The 26,626-nt window shown below is 41.2% G+C and overlaps 1 protein-coding gene and 1 long non-coding RNA gene across 2 annotated transcripts; one reads left to right on the top strand and one right to left on the bottom strand.

Annotated features, from left to right (window-relative positions):
- Positions 1–1,024: 1,024 nt before the first annotated feature.
- Positions 1,025–12,009, bottom strand: LOC121661827. The gene is made up of 3 exons (XR_006015103.1): positions 11,645–12,009; positions 10,292–10,327; positions 1,025–8,899 (listed from the first exon to the last, which is right to left on the bottom strand). It is a non-coding gene; the product is annotated as an uncharacterized LOC121661827 (long non-coding RNA).
- CAT (catalase) lies at positions 12,009–25,910 on the top strand. Its single transcript, XM_042022371.1, has 13 exons — positions 12,009–12,288; positions 15,898–16,069; positions 16,954–17,064; positions 18,421–18,551; positions 19,170–19,274; positions 19,605–19,730; positions 20,160–20,351; positions 21,053–21,205; positions 21,322–21,460; positions 22,598–22,728; positions 23,035–23,142; positions 23,698–23,784; positions 24,207–25,910. The coding sequence occupies exons 1-13, from the start codon at positions 12,223–12,225 to the stop codon at positions 24,270–24,272; spliced, it is 1,587 nt and encodes a 528-aa protein (XP_041878305.1). The 5' UTR covers positions 12,009–12,222; the 3' UTR covers positions 24,273–25,910.
- Positions 25,911–26,626: the final 716 nt, after the last annotated feature.

The raw sequence follows: 26,626 nt of genomic DNA, 5'->3' as shown, positions 1-26,626 counted from the left end.
TCCCAGGAAAAGTACTGCCAGCAGGTGGAGGAGGTGATCCTTCCCTCTGCTCAGCACTGATGAGACTCGGTTGGAGTCAGAGTCCAGCTCTGGGCTTTCCAGTACAAGAGAGGCGTGGACAAACTAGAGTTAGTCCATCAAAGGGACACAAAGATGATTAAGGGACTGGAGTTTCTGTCATTTGAGAGGCTGAGAGGTCTGGGACTGTTCGTTCTGGAGAAGGTGGAACAGTATCTTTGTGTATAAATACCTGCTGAATGAAAAAGGAAGAAGACAGGTGGGCTCTGCTCAGTGGTGTCCAGGGAAAGAACAAGAAGCAGTAGGCCCAAACTGAAATACAAAATATTCAGTTTAAACTTTAACGGCCCCACCTTTTACTGTGAGGGTGGTAAAACACTGGAACAGGTGAAACAGGTGAAAACCTGGAACAGGCTTCCCAGGGAGGCTGTGGAATCGCCATACTCAGAGATATTCAAAACCCAACTGGACACAATCCTGGACAAGCTGCTTTAGCTGACCCCGCTTTGGGGGTTGGATTAGATGATCTCCAGAGGTGCTTTCCAACCACCACAAGGATTCCATAAATCCTGCTCTTTCCACTGCAGAGGATACATAGAGGCACCATTTCCAACACAACTCCCCCTTTCCAAAGTCTGCCTACGTTTGGAATTCCTCCCCTCACTAACTTTCAGCATGGCTGCTGAATCCTCTGATCTTTAATTTAGTTTTCAATCTCTCTCAATTCAGCACACATTGTACAGGTTAAGACATCTTTAAATCAAACACTTTCTAAGAATGAAAGTAGTACTGAAGATGCTTCCTACACTTTTTAGAGGCAGGAAATAGGCTCCCTCCCCAGCAGCTATAATGCATTTATTCCATGTTTGTTTTGAAAACATTCTGAAGTAAAAAAGCTAAACTAATCTTGGAAATAATCAATGATATTTTATCTAATTTAAAATATAGTGCTCAACAAGCATTGAACATTTATGTCCTGAAAATCGGAGTGTATGGAGACAAGGGGTGACATAAAAATGTTTTTTTTTATTTTTAAGTGCACCAGACAACTGAGCAAGTGTTATAGTAGGCCTTATTTGGAAAAGTTATGGAACTACAAAGATTATGGAACTAGGTTGGATTATTTGCCCAATAAAATGATTGTGATGACAAAGGGTGGAGAAAGAAAACTGTCAGAATAAGAAAGATTGAATTAGATTAGATTAGACTAGAATGCCTTAAATTCCTGGGTAAAAACCTGGTACAATATCAGACCGTCTCAAGCACTATCAGAAATCTTATCAGTGAGGGTTGGTGGGGGGAATCATATTTTACCTGGAATCGGATCAAATGAAGGGAATAAAAGAGTATTTACTTCATCACACAACAATATTCAAGACAAAAGGTTTACAGAAACTTACTGAGGCCTGTTCTCTCACTCCTCCTCTTCTCATTTCACTCCTGCTATTAATTACAATTTTACAGTGCCTGCATTTTCTTCCTTATGCAGGAATCAAACAACCAGAACATTCCAAGAGCCATCAGGCGTTACCAAATAGCTGCAGATAATGATGCTGTTCTTCAGCATTTAGCAGCTTCTAATTTGTAACATCCAGCTATAAAGTTATGGCAGGATAAACTTCCCCAGTCACCCAGATCCTCAGCTCTGATCTAACACCCAGCCTGCCAAGTCTCTGTATGATTAACTACCAGTGTAAAATAACTCTCTGGAGGCACTTGAAATCTCAGATATCTGGTCACAGGATCCTCTGCTAGATCATGTCTGTGTGGAAACCTGCTGCAGTCCTGTGTGCCAAAACACTCACATGTTTGGAAGAAGTTCATGTCAAAATAGCACTTATTACTACTTATTACATTCACTGGCTGTAATATCAACCTGTCTCATGAGGCACTTGATAGAGCAAATTACGTGTATCGATTGCAACGGATATGTGTCATGTTTCCTGAAATAATGTTCATATCCTCAGCTCTCCCCTATTAGCCAGGGACACAGTATTGACAAGAACATTATCAAGAGTCAATCGGTGTGATTACAAAGCCAATGGAAAGAACAGCCCCAGAGAAAGAATTACAGCTAAATACTGTATTTTTCATAATCCTGAACAGTCAGGAAGTTGCCAAGAAACCAAATGAGGTATTACCCTCTAAGGGTGCTGTAAAGTGGATGTCCCAAAGCTTATCAGGCCGTGCTGAGATCAGTGGTTATTTACAATGGCAAACAGTGCTGAAAAGAATTGAAGACAAATTACAGAGGACATTCAAGGTCAAAACCCACGTCTGCTTTGCCTGGGATCATTCAGAACCTTAGGACAACAGCTGCAGTGTTTGTTGTGTACTGAAATACACCAGTGTAGCAACAGCTTCCTAGCTACTACTCCATCATAATCTACACCGGCTGTGCCTAAATTCTGCTTCCCTCTGGTCGCGCTTAAACCTTTCTTTTCCCACGGAATCCCGAACTTGACAGGATCAGCAGCTTTGCCGTGTCACATAGCCCGCTGCCTCCCTCTTGAGGCCGCAATGCCGCAACAGCGCCGCATTCCAACTGCTCCAGGTTGTCCGTCAAACGTGTGGGAGCTCCAAAATTACCAAAATGAGGGATGCTCGGGGGGAAGATGAGCGAAGAGCCGTGTGAACAAGGGCTGTCTGGCGCTCCTCGTGGGATGGGGATGTGTGTGAGCTCTGAGGAGGCGCTGCCGACGTGGCCCAGGTGATCGTGTCCCCACGGTGGGACACCGTCACAAGCTCCTCGCCTCACCGAGGGACCAGCATGTGCAGCACCTCACTCACCTAACTGCTTGGAAGAGCTGCAGGATGCCCAGAGTAACATCCCGACCTTTCTATTTCTAAAACTCACAACAGAAATCTGCTTTCTTTCCTCATCCTTAGCCTGAAGTCTCTGGAAGGGGGAGCACGCCTTTGTCTTCACTGCCAAGACAGACTCAGCGCCGCTGCAGAGATTTTTCCACAAAGGCAAGTGCAGTGTGGTAGTGAAACTTTGCCACTTTCTACCCTGCCCCAAGTGAGGAGTGAATAAAAATCCTTGAGGCTTCAGGTGCCTCACCTTGAATTGGAATATATTCTGTAAAGTTCAAATGTTTGTGGGGAAAAACTACAATGAATCAGTATTTCCAGCAACAAAATAATTACTAAAAAAAGCCAAACGTGTGAGAATAAGGGGGAAACCCATAACAAAACATCTTTAATTGCAGAATTCTCTTTTCACTAAGAACTTCTCACCTTTTACTTCATGACCCCTAATCTTCTTTTCTCTGATTTCTCTGGTAAACTCAAGAGTTTCTTCACCCTTTCTACTATACACCAGAAAACTTTGCTTACCTGCATGTAACCTACAAGAGAATGCTATAAAACTTTCAGTTTGAGGTATATTTCACATTGTTTAAATACCTCAGAACCAAGAGCATATAATTCTAATTTAGTTGCCTAAAATTAGGCTGAATTTTTTATAGAGTTATATCTAAAATTTGTAAGTCCTATGTGAAAAATGTCATATAGCTCACCCAGCATGGTCATTAATATTTGCTTTTTTTAGAAAGAAAAACAAGCCAGAAACCCCAGTTTTGTACCACTAGTAGGCCACTAAAACATGAAAGTTTCAGATAGAGGAAAAATCTTTTTCTCTCAAAGAATCTGTAAAAAAGTTTCAAAGGAATCTTTTTATTCTATGTACTATTGTAACGGTATTCTAGAATTCACTACTAAATTATATTACCCTTACTAAAAATTTTAGAAACCTTTTTCAGTGAGAAGATTTAATCTCCGTATGTTGGGAGCAGGAATTTGTAGCTGGACATTTATTGCCAAATGAGTGTAGTAATTAAGGGAAACTTTCTGAGTGAACATGTTGGTCAGAAGGTACCTTCGATAATGCACTGGTCACACTTTTCCAGCATGCTCCTTCCCAGTTTTTATGTGAGTGAACAATCTTTTGCCATCTCACCCATCTTGTGAAGATGTAGAATGTGTATCCCGCCATGGTTTTCCTGCAGCAGAAGAGCAGGCAGACTTCCAACCTCAAAAAGTAAAATCCTGGGAAAAAAAACATTAGGGAAACTATCCCATCCTATGGTTTCAAATCTAATTGTCAGCTCAGTACAGGCACACATTGTTAATTAGCACTGTTGGCTCAGGAACCACCTCGTCAACGTGCAGCCTGGATAAACATAACGCCATCCACCTCCTTGGATCCCTAATTCCAGTTATGACACAGGGCTGCTTGTTATCACATATCCCAGGAATATTTTTCCAACAAGGAGGCGGCTGACACAGGCCAATTTGTTATTGCCACTCAGGATGAAACACATGCTGGAAGCAATAGGGAGATAATGACCCACTCCCTTTTTGTCCCCCCTGCCTGTGTCATTGGGAAGGCATTCCCGGGACACCTCACCTGTGGTGGAAGTGTCAGAGTGCTCTGTAGTGTTCTGTGCATTGCACAGCCAGTAACCGATCCCCAAAATATATAGGAACAGTCTGGATGATTCAGTAAAAGGGGGCTGGTGCCAGGAGCCATCAGCACTCAGTAAAACAGTGAGTCAGAAATGTATCAGAAGGTGGCAAAAGGATTAAATGAAATGAAGAATGGAGGGCGGATATTGTAGGATAAGTCATTACGGATCACAGCAAAACCTCCCCGTTCAAATATAGCAAAATAGAGGGGGATAGACCCAGGTCTGCCTCCAGGCCACAGGGGAATACTTACAGTTAATTGTCAAGTACAGTGGGATAGGAAATACTGGTTGCAATCCCTGTGAGTGGTGGAGAGGAAAAGGAGGAAACCATCGTGGTGGAAGAAGACAGTGAAAAGCCTCAGGAATCTGTCATGCAGGCAGAAAATCAAGATATCTCAGCCTTCCGTATCTTGAAAACTATTTTCAGTTTCAGGAATGTGTATGGATAAAAACACCAAAAGGAAGAGGGATTAGCACACTGTGAAAACAAGTAAAGAACTTCCTTACCATACTAACAGCAAAAGAAAAGGTAAAAAAAAAAGAACTTTCTCCAATAATATGATAACCAGAGGACTACTGAAAAAGAGTTGTTTTCACTCTGGGGGAATCAAAAGTAGTTGGTGGTCAAAACTAGGCCTAATTTCCATGCCTAATATGATGTAGCACTCTTTCTTGTGGCTGTAAAAATTTATCCAACATTTTTAGACTAGAAATATTGAAAAAATGAAGTGCAAAAATGTATATTCCTCTTCAAATTGTTTGGAAGTCCCCCCTATAGGTCAAGACCCAATTGTACTGTTCAACCACTGCCCTCAATCCAAGAAAAATAGGAAATGCACATAACCAAAGCTGGGTAGGAATGCTGATAGATCCCCGTAGATCTGTGCAGGAGGGTTTAGTGTGTTTATAAGTTTGGTGGTTTGGAAGTTATGATCTGTATTTCATTTTTATCCCTACATCATAGGTTTCTTGGCAGTGCAAAGGGCTTGCAAACCTCTCGTAAATATCTTATAAATGTGCAGCCAGGGTGCAGGCAGCAATTAGGAGCTGGAAAGAAACATGTCAATTAACCTGGTAGCTTAGTGTCGCTCTCCAGGGGGAAAAAAACCAAAACACACTAATAATTTGTTACATTTTCCATGATAGGTCAAAAGAATTATTTTAGTAACTTCTGTAAAGAAGATTAACATTTTAGAAACACAGCTCTTAAACAGATAAAAAGCTGGCAATCTTTAGGATGTCTAAAACTGAAGTCAATGTCTAACTAAATGCCATAAAGACTTTGTAGTTATGGAATTATTCTGCCTTTTTTAAAGTATATTTCAAGCTTCCATAATTCCAACTTACCTTTTTGAGGCAATGAATTTTCTGTGAACAGAAAAATGAGGTCAAATGTACAGAAGAGAACTTTGGCTTAAAGAGCAGAAAAAAATTCTGCTGTTTGTTTTCCACACACCTACCTGTGGTCACAACAGCCAAGGGCTTGTCCAGGACTTTAATTGAGAAGCAGGTCCCTGGCAAGTGTGTACATGTTAAACAAAACAATGGCCATCTTTGCAACCCATAATGATATAGAACCAGGCAGTGTGAAAAATTGCTTTTAGGCAACAACAACTCACAAGCTGACAGCTGGGGCAAAGGGCACCAGCAAACTGCTGGCCAGATGGCAGGCACTGGTCTGGATCAATTAGTCCAGGCTGGAAGAGTTATTTTACATTTATGTAATATGCTACTAACCCCAGGGTTTTTTGTAGCCTTTCATGTTGTCAGAATGAAGATGGTTAAGCAGGTGGTTTGCTTTTTGCCACTCTCCCATCCTTAGATGTCTCCCATTATGATGGAAAATAGACTGAGAATGGCGGCTACTTCGAGTGAAAAAAAAAAGGCTAAAATATTCACATCAAAATACAAACAGATTTCAAAGGTACTGCAACTCCTATCAATTCCAGCAATAGTAATTAGTGTGCTGGTGCCCTAGGATTAATTATTCCCTGGGTTCTATTTGCCACCATCTCAAGGGACAAACCTCAATGGCTGTTATTGCTCTTAAACAAGGCTCCTCAAGAGACAGCTACATCCATCTTCTGCAATAAAGCAGATTTTAAAAACTCCTTTATTTCACAATCATTATCTTTAAAAAATCAGTTATGTTTAGCATCTATTGATCAGCTAGAGACACTGGAAATGAATCAATTTAAATATTTTAAAGTGTGTGTGTATTTTGAGGACCAAAAAAAGTGAAAGAGAAAACATATTAAACTACATTTGGATTATGAACGCCTAGAAAATGCTATTTTAATGGGATCTTGCAGGCTGTCTCTACACTGGGAATCTGCAGCAATACCCTGGGAACCATTCCCTGGGAACCTGAGCCATCCAGTCAGCAGAGTGGATTATTACACATGTGGTGGAGTGCTTGCTGATGCTCTGGAACACAAACACCATGTGTGCCTGCCACTGTTGTGGCGTGCACGGTGAGGGCCGTGGATGCCCCTCTGCTTGCAGGGCGTCCCATCTTTCCCAACTCACTGAAACAGAGAGGGATCCACACAGCCTTTCTCAGGACACCCAAACACCATTGGCTGCCTGACTCAAATCTCTCAGTTGTGCCTTGGGGAGTAGATCAAGTGTGGAGAATTTCTACCTCCTTGCCTATTGGTTTCAAAGACAGTGACATTTCCTCTCTTAGCACCTCACAAATCTGTTCATTTGCCTTTCCTTGTTTCCCAGCATCCATATTTGCTGTGGTTACCACAAATCCATCTGGTTTGTTGCCATTCCACTGGCTGCTGTGTTTGTTGTTTTTTTCCCTGTAAGCTGCCTATGATGATATTTTATTTTCCAGTCAGTACCATATTCACAAGGAAATTCAGAAATGACCGCTATAAAGAGCAAATTTTAACATTGTTTCCGTACCAAAACTAACTGAAATTTGAGGTATGAGCCATGCTGAAATCCATCATCACCAGTGTTAATGAATTTTATCAATAGTCTCCATGTGTCAGCCTAGAGCCAACTGATGCATTTAGATACACACGTATCTCCAAAATTTTCAAAGGCATGTATCTGATTTTTCCTGGCAATAAGAGCCCGATTCTCCAGTCCTGCTGGGCAAACAACATTTTAAATTGCCTTTCATTTCCTGCAAATTCAAGCTCAGTTTGTTTAGGATTCCCTTCTTTCTGTGGAATTGGAACCCATGAAATGACACCTATTGTATCAAGGTATCTCTTGGATCAAACATCTATATTTATACATGCAAACATCCAGCATGCTAATTAAGCATTTGACTAACTTAAAGAACATGTGACTAAGTCATACTGGTGGTTGACCCATTTAAAAGCTTAAGAGCTTCTGATTGTAACAACAGAATAAAATATGGCTGTGTTGAGCTTTAAATCTTTTCTTAAGCAGAATGAAGCTTTAATGGGCAAAACCAGGTTCCAAAACGGAGGTTTTATTAACTGCCACTGGGTAGATGCTTCAGACAATGCTGCTAATAACACAGAGAACAAATGGAGAAAAACACTCATGCGGGTGCTCTAACTTGAAAGGAAATCAAATCTGCATTAACCAAAGAAAACTGTGTGTCTCTGATGTGGAATCATCTTAATGATGATGTTTTGGGGAGTAAAAACACAGAACTGAGGTATCCAGGATGCTAAAGATGTTTGAATACCCCACTACCTGAAAAGTGCTGCATTTCTTACTCTATTTTTGTTCCTTCACTGATCTCAAGGAGTAGATTGCAGCTGTTTTTCCAGCACTAAATATGCAACACAACTGCTTCATAATGATGATCACGAGTACTGTTTATGAAAAGCAATACATTATTAGAAACAATTAATATAGATTAATTAAATTCTCGTTTTGGTAAAAAAGGACTAGGTCTAGGATCACTGGCATTTACTAACCCCATGCAAACCACAAAGGCTGAAGACAACTGCTCCAAAATCACTGAAGTCATTCTCATCTATGGAGAATGAGAGAGGCAAAGAAAAACATGTTTGAAACATACAAATTATTAATATTATAACACACTCTTCTATATTTGAGGCTAATTTTTTTTTCTAGTAGTTTAAATTGAGACCTTGCCCTAATTACTACAGCAGAAGATGGTGGAAAATTATGAATACAAGGTAAGGTTTCCCTTCTGCATTTTCTTGATTTTTTTCTACATGATTTTTTCAAATTTTCTATGCATCTCAGTATCTCACTGTGTCCAATGACAGTCCAATGTGCTATTTCCCACAAAATCCAGATTTTATTCCCTCCCCTAGGGAGGAATTACCTTTATTATTACCTTTTCCACTCGTGTTGTCTCCTCAGTGATCCCTTTAAGCCCACCTCTTCTGAAGATGCTGAAGATGTATTTCAGTGTTTTCCATGTTTTCCATTAGATCCAGTGACTGAAAACACAACATTAAAAAGGCTACACACAGTGCAAGTAGAGGTTGGCTGACCTTTCACAGCATGAACTTCGTGTCTGTGTAATTGCCAGGCTGAGATACAAAATTGCCCTGGGTGTGTGTTGGGAATCAGCACAGGCAGATTGTTGTTTATCGCATTAAAATGGACATTAATCTGTTATTTCTATTCAAAAATCTCTGCTTTCTTTCTAAAATATAATAGCAACCTACTTCTTCTGCCTGTAGTTGCCATACCTACCCCTCAACCCTCTGTCATGTTACTGTTCTTTGTTGCTCTTTCCATGCTTTTTCTGTGCCCTGATGTTTACAGCAGGCATGACAGCAGAAGGATGAGTGGAAGAGGCTCCTGAGCTACTCCAAATATACAAATATTGGATATTTATAAAGGCCAATTACTATTTCAGGTCTTGAGAATAGATTCATTATATTACTTCGTAACTGGTCCACATGCAGTAGCTGAATTTGCTTTGTGACTGAAAATATACTCAGTAATATCAATTATATTTTTAGTATGTGAGCCTGAACCAGAGTTTTTATGTTTTTCTGACCTTATTCCTTGCGGCTCAGGGTAGGAAATGTATCCAAGCCTCATCTCTAGGTACATAATCTGGATCCTCTGGAAGACACAACACCTTTAGTAGAAGGGTCAGTAAGTCTCCCAGTGCTCTGCTAAGTGTTCTCATCGATAATCAGTTTAATTAAGAAGTGAGCACGCTCTCTGATCTTTTATTTTTAAAGGTCACTTTGTCCCCCATGCTCTGTGCTGGAGTTAAATGCTTTGGCTCTGTAGCAGAGGCACTCAGAGTGCACAGGTGTTGTAGGGAGCATGGGAACATTTGTAACTCTGATTTTATCACAAGCAGGAAGTAGGGACAGAGGCAGCCAGAGAGGGCTGAGAGATGTAGGATGAAAGCTTGGGGTGCCTGTGGAACTTAATTAGTGAAAAAACAGGCACTGCTGACCTGCTACTCAACCAATTCTCGATCTTCCCTTGGGTGTAGATCACTGAGCTATGTGTAAACTTTATTTACAGCACAATCATGTGTGTGACACTGACCTTGTAGTTTGTGTTTAAACTCACTTTAAATACAACAAAACACAAATAGCAAAGCACTCTGTCTTTTAATCTCCCCAAATCTTAATTAAGGGCAAAGTGTGGTTTGGATCATGCCTCAGAAAGTCATGTGGCAGCGGAGAACCAGTCTTGCCAGGTAAATAAAGATGATTAATTTGGAATTGCTTGAAGTTTGTTTACCTAATGCAGATACATAACAGGAGGCTCACACAGGCAAATAAGGTGCCGCAGGAAACAAATATCAAGATAGGAGAGAGGGAAAAAGGAAACAAATGAAGACACCCACAGCCAGATACCTGTGGAATTCAAACCAGCATCCACTGCTCTTTTCCCTGAAAAGACATAAAATTAGAGCAAGATGAGAGACAAAAGTATTGGTGTCACACTGAGCTTTGTGTGTGACCTTTCTTATGAAATGCAGTCACTTGGTTTTAGTTAAGCTAAAGTGCAAACACTGCTTGTGATATGTGCCACTGGTGTTGCCACCTGCTCTCCCCTGGGTTTTATTTTGGGTCTTGCATATTTTCTTGGCCAATATTTAATCTCTTCTTGTTTGTTTGTTTGTTTCATGCAGGCATACATGTAGGTATATGCACATATATCCTTTCTTTTAGCATATAATAAGGGTTGATAGGAAAGAGAAGAAGTTTTTGCAAGTTACTTTGAAACAGACTGGTGACCAGCAAGTTTATCTAAACATGTTGGCCTGCTTAACATTTAAAGTGTTAAACTTTAAAGGAAAAGCAAATATTAACTGTTCATGAAAATGTCCACATTTCCCCCAATTTGCTGGTTAAGCAAACTGAAACAGCAATTACTGATTAAAAAAAAACTGTGTGTGGGCAATCCTAATATTAAATCTAGGCGTGGTAGGTGTAGCCTGATGATGTATATTTTGTGTAAAAATATGAGAAACATAGGTGATCTTCCTTGCTCTTCTTCATGATGTTGGTTATCATGTTGAAGAAGAAAAGATTATGAGGCTTCAAGACATGAAAGAATGTCCCAATAAAGGGTGAAGCAGAAAAAAAAGTTTGCTGTTCTTAGTTCTGAGGAAAAGGAATAGAACTAGGGATATTCCCTGTACAGTACAGACCTGAATTTGAGAGCTGTAACCCTCTAATCCATAATAACACATACTAGATAAAGCAATTGTCTACTTGAAATAATGAGTTAGACTATTCTTTGTATCTATTCAGAGAAAGAATGTAGGTATAATCTTGCAGTTGAGGAGTTTAAGATGGATTATTCGTGTTGTTCAAAGGTTTTACCTCAGAAATAAGAAAGATAACCAGCTTTTTACCACTTTTATCATCCACAGCACATGTATCAGGCACCAAGCCAGGGACCTCCTGCAGTATTATCAAAACTACAGATGTCATCTTTACTCATAATTTGTAAGTATAACCACATAATTCAGAAGTGGATGGGTTTTTAAGGTTAAAAATTCCCGTCTCCAAAGAAATGCTAGTTACTATTGAGCGCATATGAATTATGACCGAAGTTAACTAATCACCTGTACCCCATTTCAGGCACCAATACAAGAATGAGCCTGTATATAGTTACACGCTAATATAATTTATATAGTTATACACTGGTCACTTTGATTTTTGCGATTTAAAGACATCTTTTTCCCCCCTGAAACAAACCCTGCCTCAGAAGCTCCGTAAGTACGTGCAGTTTTCACAGTGCCGAGCCTGTAACTTCGTCTGTCACTGAACAACGCCTCCACCATCAGCAGCTTTAGAAAGCTCCGGCATCTCAGCCGCTTTAGAAAGCTCCGGCATCCCAACAATGGAATTACAGCCAAAAAATCCCTTTCGCAGCGCCATACGGGTTAATTTCCTTGGAACTGCAAAGGAGCGCGACAGCGCGGCCGGCCCCCGTCCCCACAGCGTGAGAAGTGGGCGGGGCCTCACCACGCCTGATTGACGTGCCCTTAGACCAATCGGAACTCGCGGTGGCCCCTGGCCACGGCCCTATTGGCCGAGGAGGTAGCGGGGCGGGCGGGCGCAGGCGGGAGCCGGGGCTGTAGTGGCGGTGCCTCCCGCTACCCGTGGGTGCTGCGGGCGGGGACGCGCTCGCAGTGCGGGGTCCCTCGGGGTGACAGCGTGACCGGGCCACGGCCTGACCTCCCCGCCGCTGCCTCCTCACCGGGAGCGAACACAGCCCCTCCGCTTCCCCGCGCGCCGCTCTTCCTGCCTCGGGGGTCGCCGGAGATTGCAAAATGGCTGACGGGCGGGACGACGCCGCGGACCAGCTGAAGCAGTGGAAGAACCACCGGGGCTCCCAGGTACCCGCCGGGCATCCCCGGTACCCCCGCGCCTCGCACCGCGAAGGGAGCGGGGAGCCTCGGCGCCGGAGAGCGCAGAGCCCCGCAGGGTTCCGCGGGATGCGGCGCTCCGAGAGCCCGGGCGTTCCCGGACCGGCGGTGGAGGGCGAGGCGCCCTGGCCCCGTCCCGGCCTCGCCCCCACGGCTTGGAGCTGTGCCCGGGAGCACCGAGGCACGGAGGGATGGAGGCTGCCAGCTGGCCCGGAGCGACAGGGGCGGTCAGCGCTGCCTGGCCCTGGCTGCTCCTGCTCCTTCTCCTTTTAGGCAGCAGTGGGGCTGCGCCCAAGCCGCGGGTCCGCGGGCAGGGATGGACGGTGGTGATTTGTTTTCGTCTTAAATCAGAAGTGTGCGGTTCGGTTTGCTGCCACGGCGGTAGAGCCCTGTGAAAATGTAGCGAGGGAGTAAAAGAAAGGATAAAGTACGTTCAGCAGGGTGTGCAGGGCCAGGAGTTGGACTCGATGGTCCTTGTGGCTCCCTTCCAACTCAGCATATTCTGCATGGACTTGCTGACCAAAATGAAGTGAATTTTTTAGGAAGAAATTCTTCCCTGTGAGGGTGGTGAGACCCTGGCAGAGTTTTCCCAGAGAAGCCGTGGCTGCCCCATCCCTGGAAGTGTCCACGGCCAGGCTGGATGGGGCTTGGAGCTACCTGGAATAGTAGAAGGTGTCCCTGCCCATGGCAAGGGGGATGGAATTCAATGACCTTGAAGGTCCCTTCCAACCCAAACCATTCCATGAGTCCATGAAGTGGGTTGGGACAAGTAGTTGACTGAAATCGTAAGGGCATGTAATCAACAGCATGGCACTCCGTCATCTGAAGATGTAGAATAGACCCCAAAATATTCGAGTTAATGTATAAATGTTGCAAGAGTTGAGTTCCCTTCTCCTTCATCAAATCACTGTGACAGTTTCCACATGTAGCTTCTGACAGAAACGTGTATTTGCCACTAAATAGGCTTTCTGCTGGTTTTAAGTGGCAATCTTACAAGAGGCAAGTGGATGCCTCAGTTCACCCGTCTGTAGCTGTTAAGTCATCTTAATTTTATTTTTTTTCTCTATGTTCTCAAAGGTACAGTGTGAAAACTACCTGATGACTTGGGACTCCATCACATCCTAGCGTGTGTCATAATAGTTCCTTTTTTATCCATGAGTAATTCTTTTTGTAGGGATGTCGGCTTTTCTGTAGGAAAGCAGTATTTGAAAAGAGGCCAAGGTTAATTTGGAGATTGGGAGGCAGCCCAAAGTCTGTGTTGCATAAGGAGTCATGAGACTTTAAGGTAGAAAGTAGGGAGGACTTATTAGAATTTTAAAGTGAGCTGTATAAGGTACAAAGTATCAGTAATGCCTGGAAGTGTGTACTTTGATGTGTGCTGTTTACCACAGCAGTGACTAAAATTCTGGCTTTGCTTCCCTTCGTTCTGTCATGCCAGGTTGGTGCTGTAATGAAATACAGATTCAAAAGTTCTTATCTGTCAAGGTTTGGACTGTGTGCAGCTCCCAACCATGTGAAAACAGAGTCATCAAACTCAGGTCCAAAAGTAGTATGAGAATTCTTCTTTAAACTATGCTGTTGTTTTTTTTTTACTTCTCTGGAACTTCCTTTGTGTGCCCCACATAACATTATCCTGAAACTGAAGTGAGTATCTCCTACCATTAAATAAATGAATATTCTTTACTTCTAACGTGAACACTAGAAAGTCTGCGTACACAGGAGAGACTGAACAGCCACAAAGCTGTTAATTTTTTTATAGTCTTAATGTCAACAAGTTGTGGTTTTAGCAACTGCTTCTGGTGGCCTTAAATGTTGGCATTATAGAATAGTCTTGCCTGTAATAAATAAGCAGTGGAAAATATACTGAGAACAATTTCTACTCTTGCATATTTCCTATGACAGACTATAGATAACCTTTTGATTTCAGCAGACTTTTTTTGACTTAAAATACCAATTTAGCTTTATTTACAGTAACTTTCCTGTAAGTTTCTGAACATCGTGTTCATGTTTGTAACCAGTTACACATTGTCTTTTAAAATGTTTGTACAGATTGCAGTGTAGGTGAGGATTCCAGGCATCCCAAAGGACTTGGGTTTATGCTTAAAGCTTTATGCTAATGAAGTGGTGAAGGAAGAATAAAGAACTTGGCTATTTTGGGAATTCAAGCCAGCTGGAGTAGTGTGTGTTGCACATTACTAGGAACACAGTGGAAATGCACTTATCCTGTCAAATGTCTTTTATGTGGTTATTCATGGACCTGAGTGAAACGAAGGTGTCAGGAACTCCCTGTGTTCTCTGCCTCATCCAGAGCTCTGGGCGTGGATGTGAATAATTGTTCTTTCCCTGCTTTGTGGGTTGCCTCTTGGGGGGGAAAAATGTCTTCTATCAGGTGGGAATTTTATCTGTTTGCAGTAATTAACCCCTTAAAGCAGAACTTAGTGTAAGAATTGCAACCCCATGAAGTCGCTGTTAGAGTAGTAAAGGCTTTTCTCATTAAGAATTGCTTCTTCCTTCTCTCCATCATCCCTTTTCATTTCTAGAACTTTAAAAGGAGGAGAACTAATCAGGAGGGGCTGAGGGAGTTTGTGCTAGCGTGACTCAGGTGTGTGGAGGCTTCAGGTAGGATGGTATGGATAGAGAGCCCATATGGAATTATGTCAGTTTAGTGCAACGTGTGGTGGATTTATTGTTAGCTGCTTGTAATCTGTGACTGTTATTTGAGCTTGCCCTGGTGCAAATTTTTTCTTTATTTACTTCATTTTTTTTCCCTTTGTCCTTACTTGTTTTCTGTTCTTCTAAGTCCTTCACAAACAACTGGCCCCTAACAATAAGTGTACTCCAGGAAAAACTGATGTACCTTTCTCAGTACATTTTCTCCAGCACCCAGTAAAATAGGAATATTGCCTTAGAGGAGCATAGAACCCCACATGTGATGCAGATAAAGTCTTTTCTACTGGAACCTTTTTAAGAGAAAGTAGGAGTACACTCAGTTATAGTGCAGGTGTTTCTTGAAGTTGCAGGACATTTCCTGGCAGTAGAGCTTCTTAGGGTTTGTGTTCATCTTAGTCCTTCCGTGCTCCAGGAGTCTAAAATGATGATTCCTCAGGTGTTCCTATTTCTCTTATTTTCCACAGCTCTTCCAGACCAACAGTAATCATGGAAACCCCCTTTTGGTCTGGCTGGAGCTCTTTCCTTATGCCTCTGCCCTGTGCTGACATTACTTCTTCCTCTCCTTTCTCCTTTATTTTCTAGCAGCTGCTCCTTTTTTGTTTTTTTTTTCTATCCCATATTTTTCTTGAAGCAAGATCAGTAGTCTGAAGAAGAAATATTTTTGAACCATGGAAAACATTCCTGGATTTTCATGAGTTGAACTCCCCTTGTTAAATTGCACTAAACCTAGCTCTGTGGTTTAGGTAAACATCTGTATTTGCTGTAACTTCCTCCAGAATCTGAAGTCATTTTGCCACTTCTTGCTGATCTGTTCGTGACGTGTAATGGGTGAACAGTCATGCACATTGTGTGCCTCAGATCCAGAGGGTTTAAGATCTGGTGTTGCTGGTGTCTTTCTCTTGATTTCAGAAACCAGATGTCCTGACCACCGGTGCTGGGAACCCCATTGGGGATAAGCTGAATATCCTGACAGTGGGGCCACGTGGACCTCTTCTTGTCCAAGATGTTGTTTTCACTGATGAGATGGCTCACTTTGACAGAGAGAGGATTCCTGAGAGAGTTGTGCATGCAAAAGGGGCAGGTATGTTTAAAATGACATATTTTCTCTCTGTGGAATTAGACTTCGAGAGCTTTTGAGTTAACATGCAGATTGTGGTACATAAATTACATTGTTATCTATAATTTAGTGTTACCAGCTATAATAAATCTGTATAAACAACAGTGGTAAGGCCTGGTTTAAAAGAACTCAGTGCCAAAACTTAAAGCACTGAAAAATTGTTTACAAAAATGAGAGAAAATGTGGTTATAGCCCTTCAATTATTACTGTATTTGCTGTAGTCTCTGCTTCCTCTGTCTGTTCCTCCCCATTTATATTTAGTGTTGTTTGCATGTTATTTAATAGAGAACTTGGTTTCGTCTTCTAATTTATGTCTGCAAAGCAAGCTGATGATCTAATATTTAAATTAAAAAAACCTAAACCTTTAAAAAACTATTACTGGTCTTACTAAGGTGGAATTAGTACCTTGATTTTTGTTACGCATTGCCCTAGAAGGAGCGAACGTGGGGCTGTATTTAAAATGTGAATGTACATGGGAAAAGTTCCTCTGTGGGGGTGGGAAGGGTTCTGTTGCTTCACCCAGCTTACAGGTGCACCAAAAATTCTGCAACACATAGCAGCATTAAAGAAATACCTGCCTTGCTCCCAGATAAATGCACAGATCTTGGCAGAAGAGCATCTTCTGTGCTGCTGCTGGGAGCTGCTGACATTCAGTTCAGGAGGAGAGAGTGAGCCAAGAGTTTGTGTTAAATCAGTTCCTTTTTGGGCAAGTAAGTGGAGTGTTTAGAGCATTGTTTAAACGGATGTATTTCCATGTGTCCCTGTGACTTGAAGCTGTATGTTAACAGACAGACTCTGAGTGGAAGGAAGGTGCCTAGATCTCACACTTTGAACTTGCTGTTCTTCAGGAGCCTTTGGCTATTTTGAAGTCACTCATGATATCACCCAGTATTGTAAGGCAAAAGTGTTTGAGCACATTGGGAAAAGGACTCCGCTTGCCATCCGCTTCTCCACTGTTGGTAAGGCTCTGAATTCACTTCGTGTCTCTTACATGTGTGCCCTGACAGCAGTGTTTGCATTGTGGGGCACTTAAGGGTGTTTGAAATGCTTTCTTCCAGTCAGTTCCTCTTCTCTGAAATTCACTTACATGGAAGACCTTAGGCAGCTTTTGCCCTGTTCTGTCAGAGCTCTCTGGAGACACTTTCCTGTCTAAAATGTGAGAGGGAGGGCAGCCTGAGCTGGTTTTTTCTGACAGAAAGCTTGCTTTGTTTCTAGTTGGGTCACAATCAACACTTGCAAGTGAAATACCTATAATCTCTTATGCTGCAGGAATGTTTTGGGGATGAATGATGCAACCTAAATACTGGGCAAAGGAAAATAAACAATCTTCCATAAATAAACTCTGGTTTCTTAAGGACTGGAATGCACAAATCAGCAAAATCTTAAATGCTGTTAGTTGAAGCTAATTGTGATCAATAACTTGTCTGATAGAAAAATTACAATTCATGATGTGTATGTTTTTAAAAGAAAAGAAATCCTGATGAGGATTCAGTTCTGGAAGTATTGGAGAGAAAAAAGTAGTCCAGCAAGGCTTCAGGGAGCTGCTGGTTTTGGCCTATTGGCTGTTTCCAGTGTTAAATCCCTTAGGATTTAGGGGGTCCTGAGTGTTGTACGGGATAAGGCCATGGAGTTGAGTTTGAAATATGGACTGCTGCTGGAGCAGGTTGTTGCATCCTTCCCTTCCCTTTCCTTGCCCTGTTTGGACACGTTTCCTCCCTGCTGTTCTGGAATACACAAGGTTTTTTAACGAGAGAATGAGCGTCCTACTGATTTCATCACAATTCAGCATTAGCTGTTCTGAGCACTTCTGGAACACTTCTGCTCAGGTGTTGTGCTAGGTGCTTGTGCTCTGGTTTAAATTCCCATTGAAAATCCTATCCTGGGTGAAGCAGGAGGAATTAAAAGGATTACAACTCTTCCACAGTTTTTTTATTAGGCACACTGGTTAGGTTGCTATCTTCCAAATGAGAGCTTTCCCACTGGGATTTGTGCACAGAAACAAATGTGGGTTTAGATGATTCAGCCTTATGATCTGATGATGTCTCTCTCAGTGATAATGCAAATTCCACTCTTAATTGGTTCAAGTGGATATACTTGTTTTTTCCTTCTTTTAACTGCGGCCTGAATGCTTGGCTGGGTTCACACTTTAAAAACTCACAGTGCCTGAAATACTGCTGAAAATATTCCTAAATTTCCTTGGTGTAGAAGAGACTGCAGTAAACCCTGCCCTTTTAGGTTTTTATGGCCTATTTTCAGGTTATATTTATATATGTTTCCTATCCTAATATTTCTCTATGTTTCTGTATTTCTCCAAGCTGGAGAATCTGGCTCAGCTGACACGGTTCGTGACCCCCGAGGCTTTGCCATGAAATTCTACACGGAAGATGGGAATTGGGATCTTGTGGGAAACAACACTCCCATCTTCTTTATTCGGGATGCAATGTTGGTGAGTAAGCACCAGAGGTGAGGGTGCTTTGTCAAAGAGTCCAAAAATTCCTTCACATCTTGTTCTGGCTTCTCTCAAAAGCAAAAGCTGCTGTTCTGACACACTCAAAATTTTGTTGTCAGATGTAACGTTTGTTCTTAAACAAAAGCAAATTAAAGAACTAAAGCTTGATAACTTACGTGGTTTCATATTTTTCACTTGAACTTTTCACTTTAAAGGCTTCTTGCCAATTCTTTTTATTAAATCTGTGGTTTTTTTGGTTTTTGGCATAAGTTTAACAGCACTTGGTAGAGAGGCTTTCCTTGAGTGCAGGAGTTCTGCACAGGTATTTTATAGTATCTCTGTATTCATTTATGAGTCACATAAATACAGATAAACAAATCTGAACAGTTTTATCTCTCACCTTATCAACCACAAAATGAAAGCATTCTTTACCTCTGTTTATTCTAATTGTGAATGTTTGACATTACCCTAATTTCACTGGTCTGTGAATTAATTTGTTTCCGGAAAGGATATGGCAGTAGAAGATTTGGTTTTTTTCCAGTGATCTTACAGCTTTGTCTTTAATTTCTTTTTTTTCCCCCCCTCTTTTTCCTCTTCCACTTCTGGACACATTAGTTTCCATCCTTCATCCATAGCCAAAAGAGGAACCCTCAGACTCATCTGAAGGATCCAGACATGGTGTGGGACTTCTGGAGTCTTCGCCCTGAGTCTTTGCATCAAGTAGGCTTCTCCTGTGACTTTATTTTGTATGATTAAGAAAATCATGTTATGACAGCAGGTTTTTAACTCCCTCTTTTCCATGTTTGATCTAGAAGCCTACATAGTCTTACTTTTATTTAAATATAATTTTAAATGATCCATGCTTACCTATGCTTACAGGGGAAATCAGTTTTATTTCATTAACACTTGAAGTAGAAATTCCTCAAGGAATTCCTGGCAACATTAACATAGCTCCCAGTGATGCAGATTAATGAAATAGACTTAGTGTGGAATGAAGACTTTCTCCTTGATCTGCTGAACCTGTTAATAGTGTTTGATCCTTCTCTTCAGGTGTCTTTCCTGTTCAGTGATCGTGGCATTCCCGATGGCTATCGCCACATGAATGGATATGGATCACACACTTTCAAACTGGTTAATGCTGAGGGAAGAGCAGTTTACTGCAAATTCCATGCCAAGGTATTGGTCTTTTTATTATTATTATTATTATTATTATTATTATTATTGGAGCTATACATCATATTGGATGAAAACCAATGTGTGACTTTTCAGGTTTAATTCAGGCTTAAAGATGTGTGGAGTCCTTGTTTAGTATCAGTTTCATACCTTTAACCAATAGGAGAGGCATCATTACATCTTGCTAATCATTTACAGACTGTAAAAAACTCTTCTTGGGGCATCTGTCTCTTGTTAATGGAGCACTGTCAGTGAACTGATTTTTATCTGGAAGGCAGCTGTTGAATGTACTATAAATCTAAACTCAAGTTATTGGAAGTTAGAACTTGCACAATCTCATTCTTAGATTATAAATCTTGTTAAAATTCATTCTGATTAATGATTTCTGTAGTACTTCCTGCATGCTATAACTGGTGCTTTTGTTGCTTTTAGACTGACCAGGGCATCAAAAACCTTTCTGTGGAAGAAGCAGGAAGATTGGCTTCTACTGATCCTGATTATGCCATACGGGACCTTTACAATGCCATTGCCAAGGGGGACTATCCTTCATGGTCCTTCTACATTCAGGTTATGACCTTTGAAGAAGCAGAGAAATTCCCATTTAATCCTTTTGATGTGACTAAGGTATGTCTGATGCTACTGGGAATATTCAGTTTCAGGTCGTGTTGAAGTGTATGAGCCAGGAATTCTGGAGGTGAAACTGTAGTCGTGTTATATCTGATGTTACTCTTCCTCAGGGAAATATGGATAGAGCTTGATTCCAGGCCTGTAGATCCTGTGGCACTTGAGAAGTGTGATCTCAGATCAGAGTCACACCCTGAGCCTTGCTGGTCTCATTTTGTCCCACTCCCAATAGCTGTTCCTAGGAATGCCTCGTTGAAAGATGCCGACATAAACTTGTAGTGCTCTTTTTTTACCTGTGAAGCTGCACTCCCCAAGTGGCTAAAGACCTTTGAGCTTAAAAGTGCAGCTCAGATGGCAAAGAAAAGGCCAGTGAAGCATTTTGGAGTAGCTGAAAACATTTGTGCCACCAGTTCCACCCACGCCCTGCTTCCCTAGGCAGCTTTTCAAGGGCCTGCAGGTATTTCATTCAAGTACTCAAGTGCTGAGATTATGCTGGCATGATGAAATAAGTTACTTAAATACCCTGTATTAATTGCAAAAGGCTTCTTAAAATAAGCCATTTCTCAATGTTTGTTAGGGGAAAAAGAAACTCAGTAATGTATTTTCTCAATTGAGACTTAAATTGTGAATTGTGCCTGGCAGTTACGCTGTATAATACTGTCATAATGTTGATTTTGCTGGATGTGTGTTGTGCCTTACAGGTTTGGCCTCATGGTGACTACCCTCTCATCCCTGTGGGAAAGCTGGTCTTGAACAGGAATCCTGTCAACTACTTTGCAGAGGTGGAACAGATGGCTTATGACCCTAGCAACATGCCCCCTGGAATTGAGCCCAGCCCTGACAAAATGCTGCAGGTAACCCAGAGGTTTGGCCTGAGGAGCACTGGTTACTTTGCTGCTTACGAAAGCTTTGAATTGCCACGCCCCAGTCTCCTACAAGTGGTGGCTAATGTTTGTGATCAATGTTTTAGGGACGCCTCTTCTCCTATCCTGACACCCACAGACACCGCCTGGGCCCCAACTACCTCCAGATCCCTGTGAATTGTCCCTTCAGAGCCAGGGTGGCCAACTACCAGAGGGACGGGCTAATGACTGTTTCTGACAACCAAGGTAGTCAGGAAAACAGCTTTCAATATAATTATTCGTATGCATCTTATGTCTTTGGTGACTTTTTCTCTCAACTCTTAACTCCCTTAGCTTCAGAATTTCCAGACATGAGCCTTTAACAGAAAGGGGTTTTGCAGGAGAATGCCTGCAGTGAAATGAGTTATGTCCCTACTTTATGTTCCTTTAAAAACTTCTAGAAACATGCTTGTTAAAGGGCACTTAATTGAAGAAGTTCCAAATTATTATTGATTTGAAATGAAATGTCAGAGAAGTATTTTTACATGAATTAATTACTACCTCTTTGTTTCTACATGCAGGAAAAATCTAATCTAAAAATTACAGAGATGGCCTAATTGTCTTTGAGGAATCTACATTTGCGTTTTTCAAATTTAAAGACTGACTTCCATATGCTCAGTTCACGTCGCTAAACTGCTTTGCTTTCAGATTTCTGAGACTGTGAAAGACAAAAGTGAAAATGCCAAGAGTAGAGCTGTAACTTCCCCTCTGTTGAGCAGCTTCTGTTCTGTCAGGGTTTGCCCAATAGTGGCTCTTTTCCACCTGAGAGTAAACAAGGATGTACTTAAGCTGTGGCTCATGCCAAAATATGTGTTCCTCTGGGCTATGAATTCAGACACTTGCTCAGGGAGGAGAGGGAAATATTTGAAAAACAGGAACTTGAGAGCAGCTGCTCTTGTCCCAGAACAGACAATAAGTTTATTTTTATGCAGTTCCCTAAGTTCATTATGTGTTTAAAATACACCCCCTACACAGGGAAGCATTGTAGTACCTCAGATATGCAAATGACAGTGTGTTTTTATACTGCCTTAGACTTCAACCATGACTTTGTCTATTATAGTTGAGCAATATTGTTGTGAAAGTGGCCAGATTTTCTTATTTCTGAATCAAATCAATATTCTCTGAGAAAGGCTATGGAAATTCTCTTTGTAGCAAGTGCTGTTAAGTACTGGCTTGAAGGTGCTGACAGAAAAATGCTGTCAACTGTTTTCTTAAAAACTAATCCTAACTGAGAGTAATTGATTTAAATTCCTCCAAGCAAAGAACGTCCTCTGTCTCCTGACTTTTTTAAGAGTGCTGCCATCTGATTGATTTGATTTTGGGATTTTTTTTTTTTTTCCCCAGGTGGTGCCCCAAATTATTACCCAAACAGCTTCACTGGTCCCGAGGATCAGCCCCAGCTCAAGGAGAGCCGCATGTCTGTCTCGGGAGATGTGCAGCGCTTCAACAGTGCCAATGAGGACAATGTGACCCAGGTGGGGGTGTGGAAAGGCTTTGTGCTGCTTGGCACACGTGAGGAGTGTGTAGGGTGTCTATTAGTGTGAGTTCTCACAGAATCTGAAAATCAGATTTTGGGCATCGTTTTGTAGAGACTCTGACTTGTCTTCTTTCCATTAGTGTCTGGAGAAGGAGTTGTTGGCAGGCTTGCCAAAGAAAAACCCTCACAGATTGGCTGCCTTTTAAACATTTTGAGTATTTTAAATGTTGCTTGACTAGGAAGTGAAAGCTGTTCTTAGTGACTTTTGGGGATTTCAGAATAAACTCTTTTTTCCAATGGCCAGGTGCGAGAATTCTACCTCAAAGTGCTGAACGAGGAAGAGCGCCAGAGGCTGTGTAGAAACATCGCAGATCATCTGAAGGATGCCCAACTCTTCATTCAGAAACGAGCTGTAGGTGCCCTCTTTGGGGTTTATTCCAGGTTTTCTACCAGTCTAATAACTGTGTCCTAATGGCTTCTGCAAAGGAAGATCAGGAATTCTCTAAAAAGGCTGGATTTTTTTCTCATGCAGGAATTCACCTACTTAAATACATGCCTATTTACACAATATAACATCAATAGATAACATGTTAAAGTAACTTTTACTTCCTGGGGGGAAGAATGGGATAGATGTTGAACATGTGTTTAGCTTGGTGTTTCAAAAATCAGATGACTGCCAGAGTAAGGTTTTGCTCTAAACAAGGAGAAGGCAGTGAGGACCAAGGAGGGATTGGATCCTTCTCCTTCCCAGGGCAACTTTGTTTTAATTGGGAATGAGCTCTGTGTTAGGCAACAGAAATAGTGTTTGAAGATGTTCATAGCTTGTTTATGACTGATCAGAATTAAACTTTTCTTCCTTATGATACCTGCTGCTTGTAGCCCAGGAACTATAAAGGATAGTTAAAGGATCCTTTTGAAATAGAGGAGAAAATTCTTGTTGCAATTTCTGTTTTGTCTCCCCGTTCAGGTGAAAAACTTCACTGATGTTCATCCTAAATATGGAGCCTGTATCCAGGCTTTGCTGGACAAATACAATGCTGAGAGTGGGAAAAAGGTATGGTAATGATTTTTGTGGCTGCATTTTGACTGGCTATGAATTATTTTGGCTTCTCTTGTAAATCCAATGAAGTGAGAAATTGGTCTTGATTGCTGTTTGATTTAAAGGCCAGAAGTCAGTGCTTGTAAAATTGCAAAATAAGGAAGCATCACTCTAATAACAATTAAATGTTGGTTAGCTGCTGAGGTACAAAGACTTTATTTCAGCTGGGGTTTGTAGGGTTTCTGGAAGATAACCGTGATATGTGGTCAGGTTGATTACCACTCTTTGTGATGGTAATGAAACATTGCCACAAGCCTTTCCTGGGCTCAGTGCTTGCTCCAAAGAACAACAACTGTTGATTCAAGTTCTCCTTTTTTCCTGAAGTTCTTTACTTTAAATGGAACTTGCTCTGAGTATTGCTGTTGCCTTATTTTCAGGATGTAATTAGGACGTACACACAGTCCACAACCCATATGTCTGTCAAGGAAAGGTCCAACCTGTAAATCTGCTGAGATCTGCTCTGAATTTTGCATCTTTCCACCTGCACAAGAACCTGTCCAACACTTTAATGAATGTAGCAGACTTGGGCCCAAGCACAGGGCTGTTTTACAGGTGTGATTTAGTGAGCTCTCAAGTGCTGTCTGTACTGGAAACCAGGTAACACAAGCTCCAATCCTAGTGCCTTTCCACACTAGTGCTTTACTGCTTGATAACAACTTATGGGATTTTTAAACAACTCATGATAAGAAATTGCCTTCATTTCTAGGAGCAAACAGAAATTTAATTAAAACACTGCTTCATTTTTTTGTTGTTTTTGTAAAACTTTCCTGGCTAAATCACACAGTAGAATTTTTATCAGGACACTGTGAATGCCCTCATGGAGCAACTTGTTAAAAAGCTGATGCTGTTCAGTATTTCTAATAAAATAATTATCTGTATGTATTTGTAAACGCATCCCTTGAATTTCATTTTTGGCCCTCCAGAAATAAAATGATTATGTAGTAGTTTGAGACATACCAACATTTTACTCATTCCTTATGACGGAGATAAAGCTAGCTACAAAGTTTAATCTAAATTTAGTTCAATTTATTCCCAGTATATATTTTAAGATAATCTTTGCTTACTAATGCTGTGTTGGGATATAACTGACATAAGGGAGGTAGCAAAGGGTATTTTCTTACTTCATGCACTGTACAACTAAATTGGTTACACCTTACAGCCCTTTTGGGGTAGGAGAGTAAATTGTTCTTTCTAATCTGTAAGAATTTAAATAGAAAAATATTAACATGCCCAATGTCTGAGAAATGAACCTTCAGATGCGTGAATATTGAAATTCAAGCTCAAGAACTTCCAAAACTATTCCCAGTGGTTGCTGAAATTGTTATTTTACTGCAATAATCTGCTGTTGCTATTTCTTGATCAAGCCAGGGCTAATTTTCACAGTTGTCCTTTAATTAAAGCAGCATGTTTGTGTGAATGCAGATATCTAGAAAACAAGTCTAAAACCTGGTTTGAGGCATGTTGTAATGTTACCCAGCATCTGCAGTTTTGTTAATCCGTGCAAAAAAATTTGCAACACTTTTATGGGATAATTATTGTCCAAGCTAAATGCAAAGCATTTCAGAGCCCAGCTACTGCTCTTAACTCAGGCAAATGTACAAAATCCCAATCGTAGCAGTTTGGGGATGATTTGTCAATAATCACCACGTTTCTGGGGCTGTCTTGAGTTGTATTTTGACTGGGATTACTTCCTGATTGAAGTATGAATTCCCAGGAATGATGGCAGGTAAAGAAAAGTAGATACTAAATGCTGTTCCATTAAATTTTGGAGAATGCTACTTGCTCTGCAATTAATTTGTCTATCAACTTATTGTGAAAAATTAGCTGGGGTAGAGGTGCAGTAAAATAATATGAACTGATAACCTACTGTATTCTGGGATTCCATTGGCTTTTTACCTGATCAGGCATGTGGGGTTACATGATTGGGTGGCAATATTTTGTGTTGGAACAGAAGATCCTAAAGAGTTTTGGAAAAGAGTAAACAAGGCCTGATATTCTAATTTTGGTTGTGTCTGCTCAGTGATTTATATTGTTGTCGTCTTTTATTTCTGAAATAAATGGAATTGAAAATCTCTTGGCAACATGTCTTCTGTGCAAATGTCTTCAAATAGTTTGTGTTAATCTAGGAAGTTTGTACATCCCTTCATCTGTTTTTCTGGAGATGGTGCAGAAGCTGTAGGTTGGATGTACTTTTTGCAGCTGCCTTTGTTTTCAAAACTCACATTTCAACCCCACAGTTGTGCTTAAATGACTTAAAGTGACCTGTATTCTCTGCTAAACTGGCCATGACAAGTGTTGTACAGAAAACTTGGCTTTTCCCAAAGCTGTGGAGAGCACTAGGCAACACTGGAACAATGATAACACTATTTCTTCAAATAAATAAGACAATCCATTTACAGCTCCTTATCATGAGAATAAAAAGACTGTTAACATGACACAACCTCAGTTTTGTTTTGGTGTTCTGTTCAATTAAAATCAACCATTCCTTTGACAGGTTGTTGCAGTATGATTCCAGTCATCTGTAAAGCAGAATTGCTCAACATTTTCTCATTACTTTTATTTTAGATGCACAGCTCTAGCAGTGGAATCAGGAGTGAATTTGAAACTAATGTTTGGGAAATTACAGCTTCTCCAGGAGTACCTCTCCTTTTCATGGGCCTTCATTCCTAGGTTATTTTCCCTTTCCCAAAATATTTGTACTTGAATATCCAGAAACCATGAGCAGATCCCAGAATCACTTTAGTCGAAGTGAGCTGTGCCAAGAGCTGAGGAAGTTCATGGGATTGCTGAATGTTAC

The sequence above is a fragment of the Corvus kubaryi genome, unplaced genomic scaffold (assembly GCF_017639235.1).
Source record: "Corvus kubaryi isolate FWS band 111438036 unplaced genomic scaffold, C.kubaryi_AGA036_p1.0 37201, whole genome shotgun sequence".
In the NCBI taxonomy this organism is placed as follows: Eukaryota; Metazoa; Chordata; class Aves; order Passeriformes; family Corvidae; genus Corvus; species Corvus kubaryi.
The sequence above is the reverse complement of the archived record's forward strand: the minus strand, read 5'-3'. Positions and strand labels throughout refer to the sequence as shown.

Excerpts from the sequence above, each read along its gene's own strand:
- CAT (XM_042022371.1), top strand. The coding sequence starts at position 12,223 with ATGGCTGACGGGCGGGACGACGCCGCGGACCAGCTGAAGCAGTGGAAG. Across the intron at positions 19,275-19,604 it reads GCCCTGAGTCTTTGCATCAA|GTGTCTTTCCTGTTCAGTGA; the intron begins GTAGGCTTCTCC and ends CCTTCTCTTCAG. Across the intron at positions 23,785-24,206 it reads ATGCTGAGAGTGGGAAAAAG|GATGTAATTAGGACGTACAC; the intron begins GTATGGTAATGA and ends CCTTATTTTCAG.